The sequence below is a fragment of the Papaver somniferum genome, chromosome 7 (assembly GCF_003573695.1).
Source record: "Papaver somniferum cultivar HN1 chromosome 7, ASM357369v1, whole genome shotgun sequence".
Taxonomy (NCBI): Eukaryota; Viridiplantae; Streptophyta; class Magnoliopsida; order Ranunculales; family Papaveraceae; genus Papaver; species Papaver somniferum.
In genome coordinates, this window is record NC_039364.1 from 258,840,664 (window position 1) to 258,865,889 (window position 25,226).

Consider the following 25,226-nt stretch of genomic DNA (forward strand, 5'->3'; position numbering starts at 1 on the left):
CCTGGAGTGGCCATGGTCTAAGGGAAAGCAGCCCCCGAGATCCGAGAAGTCTAAAGATTACTGTGAATATCATTGTTTCAACGGACACCAGACCGAAAAGTGCAAGAACCTTAAAATAATGATCCAAAAATTAATTGATGCGGGAGAGCTCAAACATTACGTACGAAAGGATGTTACCGAGGATAGATCCAAGCGAACCAAACCAGTCCAACTTCCGGAAGGAAACCGAACATCAACACCATCTCGTGTTCCGAAGCCACAGGGCCCTCACTTACAGCGCAGATAGGAAAGAGGTTACGGAAGCAATTCGAAGACCGCTGCGAATTGTATAAGGTCGATGGGATAGTGGTGGACGAGCACGAAGTGGATGGAATCTCCTATCATCTTCGATGCCGAGGATATCGAAGAAGATATGGAAGACCATAACGATCCCTTGGTCCTAACACTACCAGTAGCTGGATGTAACCTCAAAAAGATCCTCATAGACGGGGGAAGCTCCGTAAACGTCCTATTTTACGATGCATTCAAACGGATGAAGCTCCATGATGAACAGTTAATGACCTCTTATCACACCATCTACGGATTCAATGGAGCAGCCACGAAGCCCTTGGGAGACATCGTGTTGCAGGTTAACGCAGGGCCCATGAAACTGAAACCCGATTCAGTGTGGTGGACACCCCTTCCCCCTACAACGCTATTTGGACGAAAATGGATACATAAACTCAAAGGAGTTGCGGCAACGTACCACCAATATCTCAGATTCCAACACCTGAGGGAGTAATGGAAATCAAGGGAGATCGGGTCACTACGAGAGTGCCAGGCCACTCAGGATCATATCAACAACGAGCAAGAAGAGCAGCGAAAAATCCGAAGAGTAAAAAATAAAGAAACCGCGAAAGAGAAGGCCATAGACCTGTTCCTCAAGGAAACTACAGGGAAGGGCTTGACGAAAGATGATAATGTCCTAAGCACAGAACAAGTACTTCAACAACCAGCGAAGAACAGAAACACGCTAAATAGCAATTAAAGAACGTCCCAGTCCTCGGAAATCCGAAGCCTGTGTTCACACCAGTGGAGCCCGTAAAAGAAATCAACATAGGAACGGAAGAAAACCCGAAGATGATCAAAATAGGGACCATAATGGACGAAGGAAGGGAATTCTTAACCAAATTACTTAAGGAATACGCGGATGTGTTCGCCTGGAAGCTAGGAGATATGCCGGGGATTGACCCAAAAGTAATCCAACACGAGCTACGCATCAAACCGGGCACGCCCCCGTTCAGGCAGAAAATACGAAAAGTAGCTCCAGAGTATCATGAGGCAGTAGAAACAGAACTTCGGAAACTACTAGACGCAGGATTTATCAAGGAAGTCAAGTACCCCTACCTGGATCTCCAACATGGTCATTGTTCCTAAGAAAAATGGAGGGGTTAGAATATGCATCGACTTTACTAATCTCAACAAGGCATGTCCAAAGGACAGCTATCCCCTGCCGAGCATAGACCAGCTGGTAGAAGCAGTAGAAGGATATGAAGAACTGTCATTCATGGATGGACATTCTGGCTACAACCAAGTGGCACTGGCAGAAGAAGATCAGCCACACACAGCGTTCTACACCCCACATGGCCTTTATTGCTACACTAGAATGCCCTTCGGACTTCGAAACGCAGGGGCAACATACCAAAGAATGGTCGATGCTATCTTCAAGCCATGGATTGGAGGAACCTTAGAAGTCTACGTTGACGACATGCTCGTCAAAAGCAAGCTGCGCAAAGATCACCACCAGGATCTGAGGAATATCTTCGAAGCAATGAGAAAACATCACATGAAAGTGAATACGGAGAAATGTACTTTCGGTGTCACCTCGGGGAAATTCCTCGGGTATCTGGTAACAAAAAGGAGCATCGAGGTAGACCCAGCAAAGATTCAAGCCATAGTAGAGATGCCGTCCCCAAAGAATTTAAAGGAAGTACAGAAACTCAATGGATCCATAGCATCTTTGGGCAGATTTATTGCCCGGTCCTCGGACAAATGCAAACATTTCTTCAATATTCTCAAAAAAGGGAGCAGGTTCGAATGGACCGTTGAATGCGAGGAAGCATTCCAAAAAATCAAAGAACACCTAGCCTCAATCCCGATCCTGCAGAAGCCAGATCCTGATGAGGTTTTGGCACTGCTCATAGCAGCAACAGAAGACGCAGTCAGCGCAGTATTGGTCAAAACCAATACAAAGATAGAACAACCTATCTATTACGTCAGCAAGACCCTCAATTCTGCGGAAATGAACTATACTAAGATTGAACAGCTCATCCTCGCATTGGTGTGGGCTACTCAAAAACTGAGAACCTACTTCCTAACTCACCTCGTCAGGGTCCATGCAAAGAACCATTGGAAGCAGTCCTCAAAAGCACGGGAAAAGTGGGCCGAATAGCCAAATGGAACACCCATCTGGACCAATTCAACATCATTCATGAAATTCAACATTCTCGGAAGTCCCAAGTTCTGGCGGATTTCTTAGCAGACCTCCCCCTTGACAACGACGAAGAGATTAAGGGAATACCAGAAGGCGAGGAAGAAAACAAGGATCCAATGGATATCCTCGAACCTGCGAGTCAAAGACAATGGGAAGTCTTCGTCGACGGATCCAAAAATAAGGAAGGAGCAGGAAAAGGCATTGTCATTATCACCCCAACCGGAGAAAGGATTATACAGGCACTTAGGTTAGAATTCAAAGAGCATACCAACAACATAGTTGAATACGAAGCTGTCGTACATGCCCTCCGTATAATAATAGAGATGGGGGTAACCGATGTAAGGCTGACAAGTGATTCGCAGCTTGTCATACGGTAAATAGGGCCGAGTATAATGTGTACGATGACACCCTCTCAGCTTACATGGCCTTGGTCCAAACATTGGCATCGCAAATCCCGAACATTAAGTTCCGGCACTCATGCAGAAGGGACCTCAGGCACGCGGATGCCCTAGCATATATATCATCCATACTGAGGGATAAAAACGTCGAAGCTATTAAAATAGCAAGGGTATACGAGCCTTCGATTGCATCTCAATTCTCCTTCGCTACCAGTCAAGATACAGTGGAAGAAAATATCGAAGACCAGGTGGGAGAAGACATCCATAACGACTTTGACGAAGAAGATATCCTGTCAAGAGCAAATCAAGACGAAGACTTCAGCAACGAAGATGACTGGAGAGTGACGATCCATGCCTTTCTCGAAAAGGGAAGCTTACCTGCGGATCAGAAACAAGCTAGGAAGATACTCTCCAAAGTAGGAAGATATGATCTTCGGGATGGGGTCCTGTACAAGAAATACTTCCTTTGGACCATTACTACATTGCTTGTACCGGAAAGAGGGGCATCGAATTCTAAATGATATCCATTATGGTGACGCGGGGAATCATAGCGGCATGAGATCACTAGCTGACAAAGCAAAAACGCAAGGATATTACTGGCCGACAATGATACAGGACGCCGCGAGGATGTCCCGACGGTGTGAAGAATGTCAGCGCTTCGCCAAAAAGATCCACGCGCCGGCAATATTGTTAAACTCCAGGGAAAAGACGATTTTTGATAGTAGCCACGGATTTCTTCAGTAAATGGGTGGAGGCTAAGGCCTTGGCCAGGATCAGAGACGTGGATGTGTTTACTTTCATATTCCAGAACATCATTTTCAGATTCGGTATACCCGCCGAAATTGTATCTGATATTGGTAAACAATTACAGGGGAAAAATATAGACATGCTCTTCGATACTTTTAAGATAAGAAAGAACAAGTCCACCCCCATATACCCTCAAAGCAACGGGCAAGCAGAAGCTACCAATAAGACCCTCGCCCTTATACTCAAAAAACAATTAGACGAGCATAAAAGGAGATGGTGTGAACAGCTGCACAATGTGTTATGGGCATACAGGACAACGCGAAGATCCGCCACTGGAAATTCCCCGTTTATTCTCACTTATGGAGCTGAAGCAGTCATCCCTACAGAGATACTCATGCCAACCACCAAGACCGAAGCGTGGGAGAAAAATCTCACAACAGACATGATGTTAGAGAGATTGGACGACCTAGAAGAAAGAAGGGAAGCAGCATTGCAGAAGATGGAAAATTACCAACGAAGACTTGCAAGGGAGTACAACAAAAAGGTAAAGCTTCGGAATTTTGTAGAAGGGCAGTATGTGTTAAGAACAATCCCACAGTATCAACAAGATAAGAGATGGGGAAAGTTAGCACCTACGTGGGGAGGACCTTTTATAATACATGATATTGCGGGAGGCGGTTCCTACTACCTTCGTAATCTGAAAGGCGAAGTCCTCAGACATCCTTGGAATGCTAAGTGGCTCAAACCATACTTCCCATAGGTGCAACGCAGCCTTGCAACTGCGTGAAGGGTACCAGAAGAAGAAGGGAGTGTGAACAATCTACATGTTTCTATCTCTGGACGAGGAATTGCAGGCCTCAACCTATCAATCAAACAATCTTTCTATGTATCCACTAAACCTATCGACAATATTGGGGAAAGTAGTTAATCTACAATCTCTCAAGGCTCTCCCGTCAGCGTCCATAAGTGTAAGACCAGGGGGAAGGCACCCAGCAGAAAGAGATACCCAACCAATCTTAAGGCAACGGGTCGACGGAATGGGTGTATATAAATTTTTTTAACCCCATATCCTAGAACGTTTCCTCGGCCCCCACCGTCTGGGAATCCTCTGTCCAAGGGTTCGCCAGCGGGGAGACAGGTCTCAAGCCGATCACGAAGGTACCTCCCTTCGGGATCGCACCCAAACACTTAAAATACTTTTTTATTTTTAGAGTCTTTCATCACAATGCATAAAATAAAAATAAACCAACATTGCAGGTATATCAAGAAAAGGATCCATTTCATAAAAGACGATTACAAAAAGTGAAGGGCCAATTCAAGGAAGAGTACACGTCAAAAAATATTCCTTTTATACTAGCAAAAAATATTCTTTTTACATAATTACAAAAAGTGGAAGGATAATGACGCTGCGGTCTCTACAAAATGCAGCGGTCTCTACCTAGATGATGCCGCCCCATCAGCAGGATCGTTCCGAAGACTTGAAGGGACGCTCCCACCAGATGAGGGTCCCGAGGAGCCAGGCAAGGCAGCAGGAACTGGACGACGCAGATAATTCTTCACAAGACCATGGTCGTTCTTTAGGCCAAGTTCTATATTCTCTAGCATCTTGTTCGTCTTCTCAGCCAATTGACACTGAGCCTTGTGCTTAATAACTATTGTCCGTTGTTGGGCTTGGGATAACAATGAAGACAGACGACTCACTTCTTTAGAAGCAGCACCGACGGCCTCTTCGCGGGATGTCGCCAAGGGCCTTGCTTAGAGCATTGGCTTCGGCACGGGCATTGTCCCTCTCTCTGATAAGACACCGCGCACTATCCTCCACTCCTGGAAAAGGGAGGGATCGAGCCTTTTGTAATTCCTCTTCCATAAGTTGTATCCTAGACTCCAACAAAGAAGTACGCTCACGGGATTCCCACAGACTATCACGTGTCCACAGCAGCGTACCATTAAATAAAGCACGGTCATGGTTATACAGATTTTGCATGTCGACCATCTGAACATGCCTTGCGCGCCATACTTCAGCCCGAGCATCCCATTTCTTGGCTTCACTTTTAATTTTCTGAACAAGTTCTTTAATACGAGATTTCTGTCGTGCCCTTTCGTTTCGAAGCCATATCAGCTCGGGGACACCACTCACTGGAGATAGGGTGGGGAGACTCAGACAGAACAACTAAGAAATAGAGGAACGACGACACACTGCGAGGGGAAAAAAAAAAAAGAACCAAACCTGTGAAAGCTGAAACTTGGCCGCGAGTTTTCTCTAACTCAGCGCGAACAGCAACAAGCTATGAACGAAGACTGGCCTCCGCTTCACCCAGCTTTTCTTTCTCATTGATGATTTTCTTCATCTCTTCTATTTCTACCTCAGCCGCAGATAATTCCTTTTCTCTGTGACGAATCTTAGCCTCGAGCTTCAGAGATTTCGCTTTGAAGAACTGATACAACACGTGGTTATAATGCTCACTCCTCATCATCTACACATCAAGACGAAAAACATTATTTCACCGAAGAATTGGATCGTCACGTAGAAGTACGTACAAAAATTTACCTCTAAGACACGCTGCTGAGGAAAGCCATATTGATACCCGTCGGCTATGGCCATCATATCTGCAACGGAAGTAGGAGGCTCCGACACAAGGGTAGCTTCGGGAACACTCAAATTTCTTCCCCAGGCCTCAGACACCCGCGCCTTGGAAGACATTTCCATCATACGACGGGTATACGCATCAGAATCCTTTTCACCAACAACAACAGGGGCGGGATGAGATACAAATAGCAGATTCTTTTCTTTAAGCCAATCCATTATGGAGTCCTCACCCTCAGATGTCGGCGAATGAGGGAGCTCCGCAGCAGGCGAATCAATCATCGACTTCCCCTTTTCTGACACGGCCCCATCAGCACAAATGCCGACACCCACATGCGCACCATGCTCCTCCGCGCCACCATCTTGAACAGCAGCGTCTCCGTTACTAGCACCCCCGAGGACATCCCAATCATCATTGGGGGACAGTATAGAGAAGTCCTCAGGAAAATCGAGGGCATCATCCATAAACTCCCCTGTAGAATACAGCCGATCAAAAGAAAACTCTTGAGAAAGGGTGGGGAGAGTATCCGTGGCATCCCCAACAGGGACATAAATATCACCAATAACACCGTCATCATCTACCACGGCGTTTTTTCTCCCTTCATCACTATCTTGACCCACACAGACCTCTTCTTCGACATTGATAGGGTAAGTACCAGTACGTTCCTCCCCATCTGTAATCTCCTCGTCCTCAGCAAACTCTTCGTTCACCGGACTTGTAACTTCTTCATGGGCCTCAGCCTCACCCATCACAATGGTAGAAGACTGCTTCGGCTTAATCTTTTTCTTCTTCGACACCTGAAAACCCACACCACAAAAAGAATTATTTTTCCCGAACAGTTGAATTTCTAAAGAAGGAGAAGCGCAGCTAGAATCCGTGTACCTGAGCAGTCGAGGTACTCCTCGGTGGAAGTATAGCACCAGAACCTTCCTCCTCGTCTCCCTCAACAACGTCAAGGGCATAAGGAAAATTCATACCTGCGAAGTTTAAACGCCAGGGACAGAAATCTCCATAACGAGCAGGAGGAGATTCACGCGGCTTGCTACTCTCAGTAGGACGCCAACAGCGGGGACCAGGAATCCAACCGTACGCCCGTGGACCAACCACTTCGATAACGGTAGCGTGCCACTCGTAGTCATGGTCGCGCTTGATCCTCTCGCGGGCCGGGAAAAGTTTCCGCTGACTAGACCCCTCCGTGCCGGGAACATACTTCATCTTGGCATCGCTGACCTCATTTAACAAACGAATTTCGCCCCGAGGAGCAGCGAGATTCCGGAGGCTGACACTCCACGGCTTACGGTTCCTACTGTTGACATAATCACCGAAGGAGTTATTGAAATTCTCAGGAGTATACCATTCCTTCTCCGCGGGATTGGGAACGTAACAAGTCATTGTCGTCTCCCCCTTACTCCGCAGATAGCATTCCTTCAGGGCGCGGAGATAATTCCCCGATAGTTGCGATACAGAACGGCTGTGAGTATTGGTGGAAGAGCCTTCACGACTAGCAAGAACATCATAGTAGAAGGAATCACCTGACTTATACAACGGCAGCATAAGACCAGCTTCGAACGCACCAACCGTGGTCAACAAATGAAATTCATCGAACTCATACTTTGAGATAAGCTCATAAGTAATATCATCCTCAGGGGCATAGAAACGAACCTCGAAGGATTGAAGCTCATGCTTTTCCTTGAAAATCTCGAGATCAATATGCTTGAACGTTACTTTTTTCTTGCTGACCGAAATGTTGCGTATCAATGGGGCAGCCTCATCCTCCTCGGCGGGACCGGATGAACCAATGAACGCCTCGGAAGCCTTTCTCTTCAAAGAAGGATTTTTTGAAGATTCAGCCCTCGGAACACCACCTTTTGTACTCTTCCCTTTAAAAGAAGTTGTAGGAGGGGGCGGCAGAGGATGCTCGGGCACTAGAGAACGTAGAGAAGGAACATCAAAAGCGACAGCACGAGTCGGTGTCTGCGTACTCCTAACATCATCACGAGGACGAGACACCGCGCGATCAAAGACTTTTCGAGTCCCAGAAAGATTTGTCAAAGGAACTTCTTCCCTGGAAGATGAGGCCTTCGCCCCAGAAGAAACTCGACTTCTACGAACATCATCTTGAGACTCTCTACGCGGAGGAGATCCCGATAGACCAGAACCAGGAGTCTGATAAGGAAGCCGCAGACGGTCAGACATGGCTGCGAAAAGATTAATCATAAACAAGTCAAAAACAAACTCGAGGACATTACCAACGATCAAAAAACCACATAAATAGAAATCCACCCACGATAACGCATAAACCCTCAAATTAGCATACGTGATCGAAATTCCATAAAATCCCTACCCTAACAATGGCCTCCTTGATTTAAGATGAAGAACAGGGGAAAAATAGCAGGCAAGCATTGAAAGAAGTTCTTCATCACAAACAAGGAACAACAGTAACAGAAAATTTACAAATCAACATAGCGTAAAACCATGGAAACAAAGAAAAGAAAAACTTACCAGTAAAAACAGCAGCAGAAAGAACAAATCAGAAATAAAGAGGAGGCAAGCGTGATTAATGCTCAGTGGAAAGAATTTAAGGGCTGAAGAATGAAGACTGACGGAGAATTTAAGGGCGGAAGAATGAAGACTGCCAGAGAATTTAAGGGCTGAAGAATGAAGACTGACAGAGAATTTAAGGGCTGAAGAACGAAGAATTAAAATCGAGAGAATGTTTAGGAAGAATGAAACTAATTTTCTTTCTCTCCTTAATATACCCGAAAGAAAGAGAAGGAAATTGATGGAGGAATGGGAAACGTGCCCGTTAGATGAGCAGTTAATGCACAAATAAAAGACGTGCCCAAGTATCTAGGAAAAGTTATTAGGAGAGATAGAAGAATAAGCAACAATTGTTTTCTTCAATGCACCCATTAAACATTCAAGCCCGAAGAAAAGGGGAAAATTGTGTATACATATATCTCACCATCAGACACGTGTATATAGAAAAATACGTGGAAAGCATGCAGGCCAGGACATCAAAATACGATGCACTACGGAACACCAAATAAACCCCAAGGAGTTACTTTATCTCATCCCCAAAAGAAGCTAAGATCAACGGTGGAGAGAAAGTTAGCTGACACGGACGTGAAAGGGGCAGAAGACACTTGTCTGACACGAGCAGGCATCTCAACTACCTTCATTAAACACTCTGAGCAGTATACGTGTCGATCAACCCGTGGGACGAGCGAGGATGTCTCTGCGTGGTCAAGTGGCAAACGCAGACCTCTACGTGATGGACACAAGACACTAGAAGATAAGGTAACGGTCTTCAGAGATGGGTCCCACACTCTAACCCTATAAATACCCCCTCTCCACCAAGAGGAAGGGGGATCGGAAAAATCAGGAAGGGAAAGAGAGAGAGATTGCGAGTGTAAGGTAATCCTTTAGAAGAGAAAAACATGTAAACCCAAAAGTCATTCGACTACTCGTGTAACCGTGAAGAATATAGTGAAACAACAAACCCCGTGGACGTAGGCCTTAGTGTTGAACCACGTAAACCTCGGTCTTGTTTACATTTCAGTACTTTATACTTGTCTAACCCCATGGATCTTTACTTGTACGTTTTGCTTTCTTTGTTTTTACCTATATCCCGTGCGCAAACACCTCGCATGGAGTTGTTAGATGAGGCTATGATAAACCCGAAGGTTTTGAGCCAAGGAATCAACACTAGGATATCATCATCACAAATCACTCTAGATTACGATGATTGGTTGTGAGCATTCGGATGCCTTCGTGATTTGTGTGCTCACACAGAACTAATTCAATTGCAAATTTGCAGGGAGACATCAATTCAAATGTATAGCTTCAAGATATAGAAGAGATTTACAACTTAAACTACTCATCTGCACCATCAATGTAACTATTCTTTACATCTTATTATGGGCAAACATTATTCATTAGACTTTTTATCAAGCATCAAATAGCAAATATGAAATTCCTGCAGATCTACCATTCCAACAATTCACAGTTCAGATCATTCTAGCTTGTGTGAATCTATTCTACTAATTTATTTTGTTAGATAATTCCTCACCTAGGAAATCTTCATCATCTTCATTTAGTTCATTTTTACCTCGATCAAGCTGGTTCTCGCCCCAATTTGGAGCATTCTAGCTCATTGACAAGGACAGTAGAGTCTCTGGACCCTGCAGGTTGTGAGATCACAGTCAAAATCCCTGTTTAGCAGAAACAAAACAAGAAGAAGTCAATATTGTGGGTTAACTAAGACGATGAAAAATATCAACATTAGCGCAAGTGATAATAATGATACAAAGTGGATTTAGCTAAAGATCAAAACACACCTTAGTATTACTCTCATTCATCTTGGGCTCCGTGAACGCCCCATCACAATCAACTTTGTCGATGTTCTCCTTTGTTAACCCAACCACCCCACAGATCCATCAATAATCTCTTGAATCGGTATGAGGAGTGCAAGGTTCGCAGCTGGTAGATTCACCGGCTTGTTAGCATGTACAGCAGCAATAGTCAGGTCTTCCGCTTCAACTGATAGTTCTTCATCTACGTCCTTTACATTCTTTCCTTTGTTCCCTTTCCCCGCTGACTTTATCTCAGTTTTCGGCTCATGCATGAGTGTCACATAACTGTAGCGTTTTAGAAAGAAAAAAAGTACACAGATAAATCATATAGTTACACAATTCAAGATCTTTGCTGAACTCGGTAAGGATAAAACAAAATACAGAAAAGGTAAATAGTCAAGGAACTCAGATACTGAGAGACAGAATACTATAAGAAAACAGAACGTTGAAGATATATCACAATATGAAGTCAAGACAAAGTACTGTAACACCCAGAAAACACAGTTTATAGTCATGCACAAGCAAAATCGTTCACAATTAGAATCAAGGTTTTATCCATATTTATCAATGAGGTAGTTGCACTAGGTAGTACTAGTGATCTCAACGTGATTTCAGAGCCCGTATCTATTAAACTATGTTCAGCGAATTCTCAACCTGCGAGGAAAGTACAATTGTAAGAGCTAAGTATCTAGTGAGAGTTTCTCTCAAGTACTCCTGAACTTTATAATCTGTTAATTAGTTCATTTCCATGTTTATAAATTCATTTAACCACAAAGTTCTAAGCTAACAAGAGGTCAAGATACATAGGAACATAAAAACCGATGTATTTGATGAGAATAAAGCTACATCATCTGAAAGTGCTCAGAACCCACCGGCGTGCATCTAAACAGTTTTGGCAAGTTTCAGTTTTTTACAGCTATCCACAATTATTCCTAGTGCGGAGTCTGTAAAACTGCGGCACCAAGATATGTCCAAGCTCAGCAAGATTTTTTAAGCACCAAGATAGTTCCAACATATGTTGCGGCCCAGATTACCATTTCTATAGCTTATTCTACCGTGTACAGTTAGACTGGATTATGGTGCAAATGGGGATAAGTGTGTGCAGTGCATAAGCAAATAACTTATTGTTGAGGCGAAGACATGTCAGCCTTATTTGGCCAGACACGTTTTTGATAAATTGACCATGACTTCAGGCTGGGTATGAGAATGAAGTTCATACACGATAGCCATTATGAGTCAGCTTCTCATAGAAATATTGAATGAGACATATCAAAGGCACTTAGGCTTTATAGTTACAAGAAATGATATCATGGCGAGTCGGACGAATAACATAAGATTTGAGCACTCAGTAAAACTAAATATCTATAACTATAACAAGCACGATGTGGAAAGGGTTCCCATAATTTTCCGACCTGCGGAAGAAAACGTGCCTATATGAGCTCATTTTGTTATTTTTGACAAATCTTTTGGTGGGGGTGTGCAGGCCTTTGCAGTAGTGCAACGTCGTATGAGAACACTGGAACCCGAAAAATGTTAGATCTCATACATTTGAAGTTGAAGTGCGGACACAAAGTCTAAAAGCCTTGTGTATAAACCAGAATCCAAAATGTTCTTATAGTGATTCATGCCTCAAAGAATTAGCTCTAATGAATTAAGAATATATGCCCCATCCGAATCACCGAGTAATTAAAACATGTTATGGTCTGTTAGCGCTAACATGACAAGATTCTGAGCATCTTGATTAGCTCCTGAATATATTTTAAGATGACGTCTTCTAAAGAGAGGATTGGCAAACCATCTGGAGTAGATGATAAAACAAATTTTGGTATTGCAAAGATTGGCAGGGGCCGCGCGGCCTTTATATAGTTATCAAGTCTTAAAACAGATGCACCACATTCATTTGAGCCTGCCACCAAAATTGGTGTACGGATTTTAACAAATCTTTCAGATGACAAATTGCCTAAATCTAATTTCATCAGCAATTGTGCTTGGTTAGCAGGTTTGCGCACATCTAAAGCCATAAAGCTTAAACGTGTTTCCTGGGTGCAGAGCTTTCTCGGTATAGCTTCACTCCGTGCAACTGTAAGAACACCCTGAAGAGTGAAGCCTTTCTCTCTCAACAGGGCGGGGTGTTCAAATTCAGACACGGACGAAAAACTATTTATCCTTGAAATTTTTGATTTAACAATCCAACTTCAGTCTATGTTCGGCCACTAACAGGTTTTGATTGCAAATCTTGAAGCACAACTTGCCCATAATTTCCATTATATTGAGGCAGCTCGGTCCCACACATATATAGCAGGTTTCATCAAATTTCTTCATTTAATCCATTTCTTGCTTCATGAAATTTTAAAGAGCCTATCTTAAATTTTATGGTCCCACATTGATCAGTTGACAGGAATTTCGTTTGTTTAAATAGCGCCGGGATCCGAGTATCTATTGAGCAATGATATAACAAGCACGATGAGGATAGGGTTCCCATGATTTTCAGACCTTCTGAAGTGAAGAACACGTGCCCATATGAGCTCTTTCTTTTTTTTTCTCATATTTGTTTGTGTTCAATGTGATGTGAAGAAGTATTTTTTTTCTCATATTTGTATGGTTTTTTTCCTCGTACTTTGCAGGATGCAACTGGATATGTGTGCTAAGTCATGGTACCAATCAACGAAGCTGGAGAACAAAAATGTGTTCATTTACACCAAGCAAGACTAGTAATGGAAGGAAGTTTTGTGTGTTGGTTCCCTAACTTGGAGCAAAGGTAAATAGAATGTAAATGTAATTTCAGTTTCCTCCAAAAGGTTAGCTTTTTGACAGACGAAAAAGTTGGATTTGAGTTAAGAATGTATGCTTCCGTAGAAATGACTAAGCAACTAAAGTTAGTAGGAGATTGCAGGGAAGGTATTGGATGCAGTCAGTTATGGAAATGTGATTCCTCCAGCGGCTAGTTGAGTTGAATTGTGTGAGAGTATGAGGGGCCATGGGGTATTATTAATATTAATGCTGAATACTCTCATCCTCAGGTGTTAATTGTAAGAGAAACCAAGGAACTAACAAGGCTGTCATGGAGATCAACTGAAGTCACTGCCATGCAAGACTACATAACTGGAACAAATTAGATAGATGACATTCTTAACCTGTAAAGGTGAAAAATGGAAATAAGAGTAATAACATGACCAGGACATCAGGTGTTGGCAGTTTGGATCAAAATTACCCGAGAAAAGTTTAAATTATCACAGAATGTTAGTTTCACGTACTGTAGGGATGAATCAACAGAAGCTAATGATGGATTTTTTATGAAGAGAAAGAAAGAAGATTAATTGGGATTAAATGGGAGAAATGTTGCACTCCTAAAGATTCTGGAGGATTGGGAATAAGAAACTAAAAAGCTACTAATTAACAAAGCTATGCTGGCCAAATGGAGCTGGTGATATACTCAAGAGAAACAAGACTTATGGAGAAAGATCATACAACAACAAACCAAATCTGATGAACAAGACATTTGGCCAAAACAGTATAAGTAGAGGTGAATTCTCGAATGAATGTTGGCTGGACACATTGGAATTCTGTAAAGTCACAGTTTGAAGATTGGAATGCAAGTCAAACCAAAACCAATTGTCAAGAAAGTATGGTGGATGCTTCCATTTGCCATTGTATGATCAAGAGATACATTTTTCAATGTGGTTCAGTTTTGAAGTGGTTTACAGGGATCAATCTTAATGACCTGCCATATTCGCTTCAGACGATGGCTGTAGAGAGTCGTGTATGGTTTTTGTATTTTGGAATCGAGCAGAACTTTTTGATTCAGATGGTTGGGAAGCCAAGGCCAAGGAAGAAGTCTGGTTAGTGAATCCAGCTAACCAGAAGCTTGATGAGTTCTGTTGGGTTATGTCTTGGGAAACTACCATTCCGAGTCGCGATATGGTATCAATGTTGGAGTTGGGGCTCTTTCCCAAATGGCAACAGGTTCTGTACCACTGGTTGTTCTCAAATCCAGATTTAGAAGAAGTTGCACAATGGTATTTGGGTTGGAAACAAATTTTCGCACAAGAAGCTGCAGAGTTGTTAGCCAATAATCGGATACGGTATCAATTAGACACAGGCTTTGGTTATGATGGACCAGGTTGTTGAAGGTATGGAGGTAACGCAACCTGGGGAAAGAGTCACCTGCGCGTGACTGAACAAAAGGCAGTTTGAGGCTCAACAAAACACAGCAGCTTATGCTCAACAAGAAGCTGCTGCAATCATGGGAAGTGGAGTAACAATTTATTTTATTTCATGTAACAATTTATTCAGAGTCCACAACTATGTTTCAAGCTTGAAATGAAACAATCTCTAGCAAAATTCACAATAAAATGATAAACCAGTAACCCCAAAATTCAGTTTGTGACTGACTAGCAATCGGAAACGTTTTTATTTTTGGTTTTGGTGGGGGTGCGCCAGGCCTTTTACACAGTCTTCGAGTCAGCAGCTTTACAGCCTTTTCTTTTACACAGTTTTCTGAGTGACTGTTTTCCTGACAAAGTGGGAATCTCTGTCCCTCTTTTGTCATACGCATGGGAATCTTATTCCATTATTTCTAACGTCCAAATTTTTCTTGAACACTATATAAGAGAGGAGTTGTCAACTCAATTACACACGACAGAGAAACAGTTACTACCCAGTTTTCTCTGTTTTAAGTTTTGTTAATCATTGCTGTCAAGTTCTAAGGGTGTTCTCTTGTATGCTACAATGAGGAACGCTAACGATAGTTGTATCCTGGAGGCATCTCGTCGATAGGGCTATAGCATCTCTCTACAAGAGGAGTAGCCGGCGAATATTGTCTTTAGGACAGCGTATATCATACGTGCCTCTATTATTCTGCGACAATTTGTTGTTGCATCAGAAATCAACCATTGGTTCGAGCTAAGTATTTTTCACAGTATTTTTCCAATTGTTGTCAATATTTCCAACACAACTTTTGGTTGTTCTATTTCCAGGAATGTAGTTTTCGATATGCTCTTTCATGCGACTCTCAAGATATGAGCGTCTATTGTCAGCAGCTAGTCTGGCACAAAGTTTCATGACTTTCTCAGGACTTAAGCTGTTGCGCTATTGGGCTCCTTAGCCACTAAACACGAGAACCTTAACCTATGTTTGTTTTTCCAGGACTCATCTGGATTTTGAGTCACGGGTATTTTGTTCCCCGACTGAAATGTGTCCGAGTCAGGAGTTAGTCCTGACTGTTATTTTTAGGTCAGGAGAAAACAAACAGGCTGTTATTTTTAGGTCCAAAAGAGGGTCATGCTTATTAAGCATTGTATGTTTGAGCCACTAGCCAATTAGACCTCTTCTGCTGGTCTGTAGAGTATTCCACAGTTTCAATTTAGTAGAAGGTATTTTACCTTCGATATGGAGGTGCTGCACTTTTGAAGCAAGATCGACACGTCTTATTTACTAAATAGAAACAGATGAAGACGACCCCCTTGTATTAAAGCAGCATCTAAAAGATCTTTTTTGCTCTTCTTCCTTGTTATGATCCCTATAACACTTGCTGCATGAATTCATATTTGCTGATGTTCCAAAAGTCCCACATCCAGTTGGCAAAAAATTGATGTGTTTCAAGAATCCGACGTCTTACAATTTAACCAGGCTAGCGATCCATGATTTGGCCCAGTCCAGCACCGAAATTCCTTCGTAAATTCTGACGGTAAAACAAGAGTACCTTCATGTAGTTTACTAGCTTTTGATGATAATGTTGTCAATCTAGAATTTTGTGATGGTCAAAGGCAGTCTTACACTATGGTTGTTTACCGGCCGAGTCGTCTGGATCTGACAAAAATCACACGTCTGAGTCAGATCTGACTCAAACTGAAAAATAAACGATCTGACGTCTAATACGCCAGGATTGACTCAGATCAAATCAGATGTAAACACAAACAAACATGGTGTTAGATTGTGTTTTGTTCATTGAACTTCCGTTTCTACTCGAGTACAGAATCAATTGCTACTCATTTTCTGCCAGGTTGTCCGCATTTAGAAATTTGGTTAATGTTAATAACCAAAAGAAAATCGTAATTAGGAAACCATTAATTATGTAACAGATAACCTGTATGCATAAAATTGTTTTTGTTCTCTGTTGCCTTTCTCATATTCATGTAACTATGAATTGTTTTAGCTAAAGTCTGAGCAGAGAAAAAAAAATGAAAAACGGAGAAGTGGGAAATGAAAGAAGAAAATAAAAATAAAGATGGAGAAGTGGGGCATCGATTCCCATACCTCTCGCATGCTAAGCGAGCGCTCTAGCATCTGAGCTACATCCCCAACATGTCTGATCTGCAGCTTAATAATTTGATACCTTCTTTTGGGTTCTACAATAACACGATTTCAATGCTGCACCACCACTAGGACCAAGGTGCATTTGGTGGAAAAACTTAAGTCTACTAAACTCATTCCATTAAATTAACAAATCGATTGTACTGTGTAGTTCAAGGTCAATGTTACACTGCTACAGACACGGCACTGATATATCAAGGGGAAATTAGCCGGAAGACTAACAACTACTATGTGCTTTAAATACAAATCACATTTCTAAAAATGATACATCACATGTATCAAATACGCTTGCAATGAGCTTATTCAGCTTCTTGATTCACTGGAAAGGGATTTACCTACAAGTACCCATTGCGGTTCTGATTCCCCGCAGGATGTCATGAACGCCCCTTATTGACGCACTTTTTGGAGGTGTTGTACACAAAGGGTTTTCCAAGGAAGTGACGAAGAAGAAGAAGTACCTTGCTGCTGCAACTCATGATAACGAAGGATCGCAGATTCTTCTCCTGCGAGCTATTGGTTATTTCTGTGAAAAGTCTGGCCCCGAGGTTGTGAAGGAGATAGTGATACCATTAGTTCTGAAAACACTCGATGATGAGGATGTGTTGGAGGAAGAGCACATTGTTAGGGGGGAACTTGAGTCTACTAAATTCAGCCCATATTGCTCAGTCATCTATAGTTTTGTTGCATAGAGGGCAGTGTTTTCTATGTCAAAACAAAGTCATTATTGCGGTGGAAAGTCAGTCACGACCATCAAAATGATCAGTGATAAATACTAACCCTGCCTCCTGAGAATCCCAGCAAGCTGAAAACACTTTTCTTTTAGATTTGGTGGGGGTGCGCCAGGCCTTTGCAGTAGTGCAACGCAGAGGCGATGCGTGAGAACCCCAGCAGCAGCAAGCTGCTGTGGTGGGAACTCCCCCGTGAGAAAAATTAATTTAATATCATGTGAGCCGATGGCTCACATATCAGATATTAAACTGATAAGAACAGATACTACACTTGATCTTAGCCAAAAGGCCGAGAAAGGTATGCTTTTTCTAGTTTTCGGCTTCACCTTTTATAGTTTCTTTCTTCAATCCTTCTCTTTTAACTAGCCTGTGTGGGACTAAATCATATTTCAGCCTGCCCGCCTTTAGGACTGAGATGAGTCCATACTAGAATTGGTTTGATATGCTCGGAGGCTTTTAACCTTATACATATGTCAACTGCAGCATTTTATTCAACAAACAGATTTACCGAGAGTGTTCAAGCTTTCAGTTCCAGTAGATGTATGGGATATTTCTTTGATTGCCAGTCGGAATACATCTTTGGAATGGCCATTGAAGTTTGTCATAATTTTGTTGCGAAAATGAGCAGATGAAAACCTGTAAAGGTGAAAAATGGAAATAAGAGCAATAAGGAGAAAACCATGAGATCATCCTCAATCTCATGACCAGGATAGCAGGTGTTGGCAGTTTGAATCAACAGAATTAGCTGAGAATGATTCTTACCGACCACCCAAATTCCGATGTTTGCAAAAAATGTTGTCATTCAATCCTGCACACCCAGAAGCCCAACATCTGGATGGTATCTATGGTTTACACACAACAATGCAAGTTCAAAGCTGGACCTGCTCCAGAAATGGTCTCACTCCCAGGATTTTCAAAGTAACTAACTAAGTGATTTAAATTTACAGGAGACGATATCAGGGGACCTGGTGTTAACAATACGGCATAATACATTAGCAACTGATGCAAAGGGATCGATTAGCTCCTGGCTGAATATATTTGAAGATGGCGGTTAGTTTGTTAGCGCAAACCTGGCGAGATTGTGAGCATCCTGATTAGCTCCTGGCTGAATATATTTGAAGATGGTGTCTTCTAAAGAGAGGGTCGGATCCTTCATCCTCAGGACTGTGTTGTGGATTCTCCATGGGATAGTCAGGAATTGAGTTGTCCTAGCTTGAGAACTTGTTGCAGTTATTAAGAAGAACTTGATGCAGTTTACAAACGCCTTATACGGTACCGTCAAACATCATTATTGTGTTGGGGTTCATTTTCAGTTCTAGCAAACAGATTGGAGGCAAGCATCATCACAACATATGAATAGCTTACTTTTTTTTCCGCCTGGTAACTAGATAACGCACCACAATGAGCTTTGATGTACAAGCTTGTGAAAAGGAGATTTTTCGAGAAAATCCCCCCTGGTAAATGGTTAACAATGGCAAAGGAACTAGCTTTTGGACAGATTGGGGCAGAAAAAGTGCACAATTTTTATCTTGGACAGAGATCTGTCACTTCTTTTTTAATATTAGTCCTCTTATTCAGAAAAGAAATCAAAATATATAAATAGGCTCATACTCCATGGTATATTCAAAACTAAGCAATTTAATGTTCAGCTAATCCAAAACTAAACTCCAGAGAAAAACGAGAGTAAAATTCCCCATGAATTATAACACCTACGCCTTGGCACGTCCAAAGTACTTGTTCTTTTCGTCTGTAGTCTGGAAACGACCATGGCCGAACTTAGAGGAGGTGTCAATGAACTTGAGCTTAATCTCTTCCATTGCAAGCCTGGATGTCTGCTTTAGAAGTGATTGTCTTAGTGTGACAACACGCTTCTTTGGCCCGACACAGCAACCTTTAATCAGCAAATAGTCTTCATTCACAATACCATAATGAGGGAAACCACCCATGGGAGTAATATCCTTTTCAGTCCTGATTAGCGAGAAAAATATAGGAAGGTCAGCAACAAAGTAACCACCAAAAATAAACTGAACTAGAAAACAGAAACTAGATCAAAGAGATGTCACTTCACCTATCAAACTCAGTGAGTGCTGTGTGAGACTCCTGGCCAACCTTCCCAAGCCTGTAAATCTTTTTGTTCATCTCAGTCCGGTGGTGGTATCCGTTTTGACCAGCCCTAGCAACTGTGTAGGAAACCCTAGCAGGATGCCAAGCACCAATACAAGCAACCTTACGCAAACCTCTGTGAGTCTTACGAGGAAGACGAGTAACACCCCATCGAGTAACCACACCTTCATAACCCTTACCCTTTGTCACACCAATTATATCAATCATCTCGTCCTTCTGAAATATGGCATCGACGGGAACTTGTTTCTCAAAAAAGCCGTAAGCAAAGTCAACCTTTTGAGCAATATCTCCACCATTTACTTGGATCTCCATCAGATGGGCTTTCTTTTGCTTCAACCCTTTCATCTTTCGAATCTACAGACAGACAAATCCAGGCTCAGTAAAAATCTAACAAAGTCAACAAGCCAATTGAATTCCGATAAAATGGTTATCAATATTTAAAAAAAAAATGCATATGATGTGCAGATTCGAAACCCAAGCCATTTTCTCCAGTCAGTCTTCCCGAATTGGTCATGGGTGCAATTGTTGATAAACAAATGACTGGAATGTACAGCTTTAGACAAAATAAAATACCTGGGTATGAGCCAAGACACGAATCACAGTACAGTACTTCTTCAGTTTTTCCAATTGAGACTGGATATCCTTCTTCCCTTCCTCGGTTTCATATTTCTTGGAGTACTTGACAAACGCCTTCTTCTTGAACTTGGCAAAATTCTTGTAAAATCGCCTCTTCACTTCCTCGTTAAGATGCTGAGACCAAACAGTCCCAAGTGAACCCAAGCCACGGGGTGTTTTAATATATCCAACTACTCCAACTACAACCATAGGTGGTGTTTCTATGATTGTCACTGCTTCACATGTCTCCTTCTTATGCAGTTCTGTAACAGTAAAACAACTACGTAAATACAACCGACTTCAACTTAAATATAGAACACTAGGTTGTTATTATTATTACAAAATGAAGAAAAAAAAAGACTCACTTGATCCAGGTTTTTCAACCTCTCGAACAATATGAGTCATCCCAGCCTTGTATCCCAGAAATGCAGTCAATCTACATGGCTTTGATGGATCATCCTTGGGGAAGGACTTCACTGCACAAACATCATCAAACTGTGAGGAATAGCAACAATGCAAGTAATGAACACAGCTAAGCATAAGGTTGCAACTACATTGTTTCTTAAAGCTCTTATTAAAACTCTCATGGCAACAGTAAATTATCAAGTGTGAATTGCAAGGTTGACAAGCTACTCTATTCAATTTCAAGAACGCATTGAACAAAATAAGGATTAGGGAAAACAAAAACCTTTTCCTCTATGGCGTGCAGCCCTTTTCCTAGGAAGAAATCCCAACGAACCATGTCTTGGGTGCTCAAACTTTCGGTGAGACATCTGCAGAGCATGTTTATTTTAACACAAGGATCTTGTTTCTTAAACTATATGCAAATGTACTTAACCAAGAAATAAGAAACATCATCATCATAGCAAATTGCAAACAATAAAGAATAGAAAAAATATTAGAACACACAAGTAGTTGCAAAACATAATGCGAAGGCAGACGAAACCAATATTATGCCTCATATGTCATCAATCATAAATCGCATTGCTCTTTTTGATCCAAACATTTTCCAGCAAGAATTTAAACAGTTCAAATCAAATATAGTTCAAATATAGTTCAGTTGACATACAAGTAGTTTCAGAACATAATGCAAAGGCAGATGAAACCAACATAACGCCTCATATATCACCAATCACAAATCGCATTATTCTTTTTGATCCAAACTACTACAACATGGTTTTACATTGTCCAGAAAGAATTGATAAACAGTTCAAATCAAATGTAGTTCAGTTAACATACTTCACTAACCAGCTTCAATTTAAGGTTACAAAAGTCATTCTTCACAACCAAACTGAGTGATTAAGATCAAAACATTCTTCACTAACCAGCTTCAATTTAAGTTACAAACTAACATGTGATTAATTTGACAAAACACATCATTCAGAACTTAACTGAGTATTAAGATCATTTACATGTAATGTAAACATTTGGATCATAGTCAGATCAAAGACAGAAGGAAGAAAACACATAACCAGTTCCACCAGAAACACATTGATTCCAAAAGCAAGCAACAAGGGCAGATAATCAAATCCAGTACCCCCGCATTCTAACAATCAGAAATCACATTATTCTTTTTGACACCTATTGCTACTGCAACTTAATGTTCACATTCCATATCAGATTTGACAACATTCTTAGCAGTGAATAAATCTACAAATTAAAAATTCTTCTCAAAGCCCTTTATATGTAGAAAAATAAAAAATATTTAAAATCAACTGAATTTTTTTAATCGAACAGAAAACAACATCCAAATCCAATAAGTAACTAAAAATGGTCCTGTACCAAAGGCCTATGGCACAAAAAGAGTACCAATTCTCAGGCTAGTTTGTTTATCTTTCTCCAAAACCACAGTATGATTATGCGAAAACTAGCCCTTTCTGAGATTCAAGCCTTGATTAAAATTGTTTTCAGGAGTACATTTCAGTCATTACCAGATAAAGAGATTACATCTAAATGCTTTCAAAAACAGCTTTTACACAGATTACTTTAAAAACACAATAAAAATACAGAAGCAATCAGATCAAAAAGATAGAGCTAATCAATAGATTGATATTACCTCGTGAGTTCTAATCTGCTGGAACCAAGAAAAACAATGGCAGCCTTCTCCCTCTAAGCCAAAGAATTGTGATGTGTAGGGCCTAGTTAGCAATCCGGGATTCGGCAAACATACGGAACGGCAAACGTACGAGTATTATACGGTTTTCTAAAATCCAGATTCGGTCCAAAATTCGGTCAACGGGACGTGATTCGTTAGTAATTCGGAATGGCATATGTACGTGTATAATTCGATTTATAAATCTGAGTTCGGCTCTGAAAATTCGGTATCTATATATAACAAATAATTTGTATTTATAAGGTCATAGACCAATTTTTATGCATATGTGTGAGTTATTTAAAGAAAAAATAAACTTAATATGATGATATTAATAATATATACAACATTAGTTATCCAAGAGGACGTCGTATGGTGGTTTAGATGCTTGGTTAGTGTGTTTGAGATCTCTCTCACCTTCACCTTCACCTTCAGATCTCTTCAGTTGTTTTTGTTTCATAAAAATTATAACACGTCTAATATTCGGTCGTGTATGCTCGGGAGGCAGTAAAGCCCAAAAAGTGGGGTCTTTGAAAAGTAAAAGCTAAAGAATTTATGGCGAATTAAGCGGACGTATCATTCGGGATACGTAAAATTCGTGAACGATTCGCGAATAATCCGGGAATGCCACATAAAACGCGACTTGGGTTCGGAGTTGCAAACGTACGCGAATAAGACAGTAAAATTCGTGATACGGAAAAATTAGCGAATGATTCGTGAATCATTCGCGAACTTACTAACTAGGGTGTAGGGTTTTTTCAGGATAGCTTATAAATGTAAATCGAACGGTTCAGATGAACTCTTCCTACGAAACCCTAGTTTTGTCGCTTTTCATCCGGATAGAATAGATAGATTCGGGTATTACTGGGTACCTATGTACGATGATCCAACCCGCTGGGATGTATTGGGTTGATCTGGACCCTAGTTAGCAATTCTAGAAATTCAATGGGCTCGTTGGGATAAATTCCAGAGCTGCACATGAGCCGGTACAGTCCGGGTTTCTGATGGAACCGGTACCTATACCTGGTGTTAACCGGTTCCTCAATTTGAGGACCGATACATGTACCTGTATCTGGACTTGGACTTGTACCGGTAAGACTGGACGGTTCCACTCCAGTACCGGGTTTTTACCCGCTGCAGTTACAGAATCATCTTCATCCAAAATCTATTGGTACTTAAAAGATGTCCCAGACTCTAAATCGGTTATAGACAGTGTACTAATCATTGATCAAAAGATGAGTTTGATCATTTATTGAATCACGAAATCCACATTTCTATGTGTATTCAACAAAATCAAAAGATAACAAAACGTATGAGACTAGTCTAATCAACTCAAAGAGATAAAAAAGCTTGGAATCAAGGACAGGGAAAAGAATGAACCATAAGACTACAAGCCCTAAAACTCGAAATAAATCAAATCTCGTTAAGAATATACAAAACCCAGGCATCACCCAATGCTTAAACCCATGTCAATTAACTTAAAGTAACACCAAATTTGAACAAACCTCCAAACTGTTCCCTCAATTATTCATGAAATTCCAAAAAAAATAACACAAAATTGAAGAACATGAAGAAGATAAATCGATTTATCAATAACTCGTGAAGCAGCATCATTCCATCCTAGCCAATTGTACCACCTTATCTTCTCCATCTTCTGAAACTTCTCTGTAATTAATTGATTAAACCCCCAACTAAACAACCACAAACCCTAATTTATCCAAAATCAATTAAACATGAACCTTAAATTAATTAACATCTATAGTTGTTGTACCCAAGTGTAAAGAACAAGAGAAAAAGAAAAATACGATGGTGGTGATTCTGGCGGTGAAGGCTATAATGGTGAGTGGTGGTGGCTCTCTGTGGTGGAGACAGAACAAGTGAAGAAGAAAAAAAAACGGAGAAGAGAAAGAGTGAAAGGAGCTTAGGTTATTTAGGATTATATATATTAAATGGACGGTTAAGATTAATGATTATCTAATAATCTATGGTCAGAATATTTTGGGTACAATGGGTTTGCTGTGGCCGGAAATAAGGTAAGAACCGGTACCTGTCCCGGTCTACACCGGATCTCCTGTTATATTCTCGTTCCCTGTACCGGTTACTCCGGTTCCGGATCGGTTCCAGACCGATTTTTTCGGTTTCTGACCGGTACAGGTAATATAGACCGGGTCTTGTGCAGCCTTAATAAACAGTGGTTCGTGAACAAATTTGGAAAATTCGGTGCGAAGTCGGCTCATTCTTGGTTTAACAAGGATCATGAAATAGTAACCATAAATGTTTATATGGTCCATGGCTTGGCCGCATAAGATAGGATTATTTTTTACATAAAAAAACGTATTTTAAGAGTCAATAGTTGTCTCCTTTGCTGCAAAACGGATGAATCTGCTACGAATTTACTTCTAAGTTGCTCGGTTTCTTCTAGCATATGGCTATATTTTCTACCTTATTCGAACTTGGACTGGGTTATGCCCAATCTTATAGAACTTATTATCAAGGGATGGAGGTTCGAAAACTTGACAACTGTTGGTCATGTGCTTTGGAAGATCCCTAAATACAAGTACGCGTCGACGGCGCCAAAAATTGATGTGGTTGTGATAATGATAAATAAAGTGTTCGATTCTCATAATCGTTGAGGTTCGATTTAAGACTTAAAATAGAAATCACTGAAAATAAAGAAATATATACAAAGAATTATCACATTATTGAGAGAACTGGGACTCGGGATTCCACTATTAATCACACTCAATTGGTTCAGATAATAACTCAAAACAATTATAGCTCTTTTGTAGACTCTTAT

General features: G+C 41.2%; 1 protein-coding gene, 1 non-coding gene and 1 pseudogene across 2 annotated transcripts; 1 reads left to right on the plus strand and 2 right to left on the minus strand.

Annotated features, from left to right (window-relative positions):
• Positions 1–25,226, plus strand: part of LOC113300219 — a 53,863-nt pseudogene that overhangs the window by 10,971 nt on the left and 17,666 nt on the right.
• LOC113300865 lies at positions 17,700–17,900 on the minus strand. The gene has a single exon (XR_003335973.1). It is a non-coding gene; the product is annotated as a U2 spliceosomal RNA (small nuclear RNA).
• LOC113300220 (60S ribosomal protein L3-2-like) lies at positions 19,286–21,110 on the minus strand. Its single transcript, XM_026549424.1, has 5 exons — positions 21,026–21,110; positions 20,703–20,813; positions 20,296–20,600; positions 19,667–20,076; positions 19,286–19,566 (listed from the first exon to the last, which is right to left on the minus strand). The coding sequence occupies exons 1-5, from the start codon at positions 21,108–21,110 to the stop codon at positions 19,308–19,310; spliced, it is 1,170 nt and encodes a 389-aa protein (XP_026405209.1). The 3' UTR covers positions 19,286–19,307.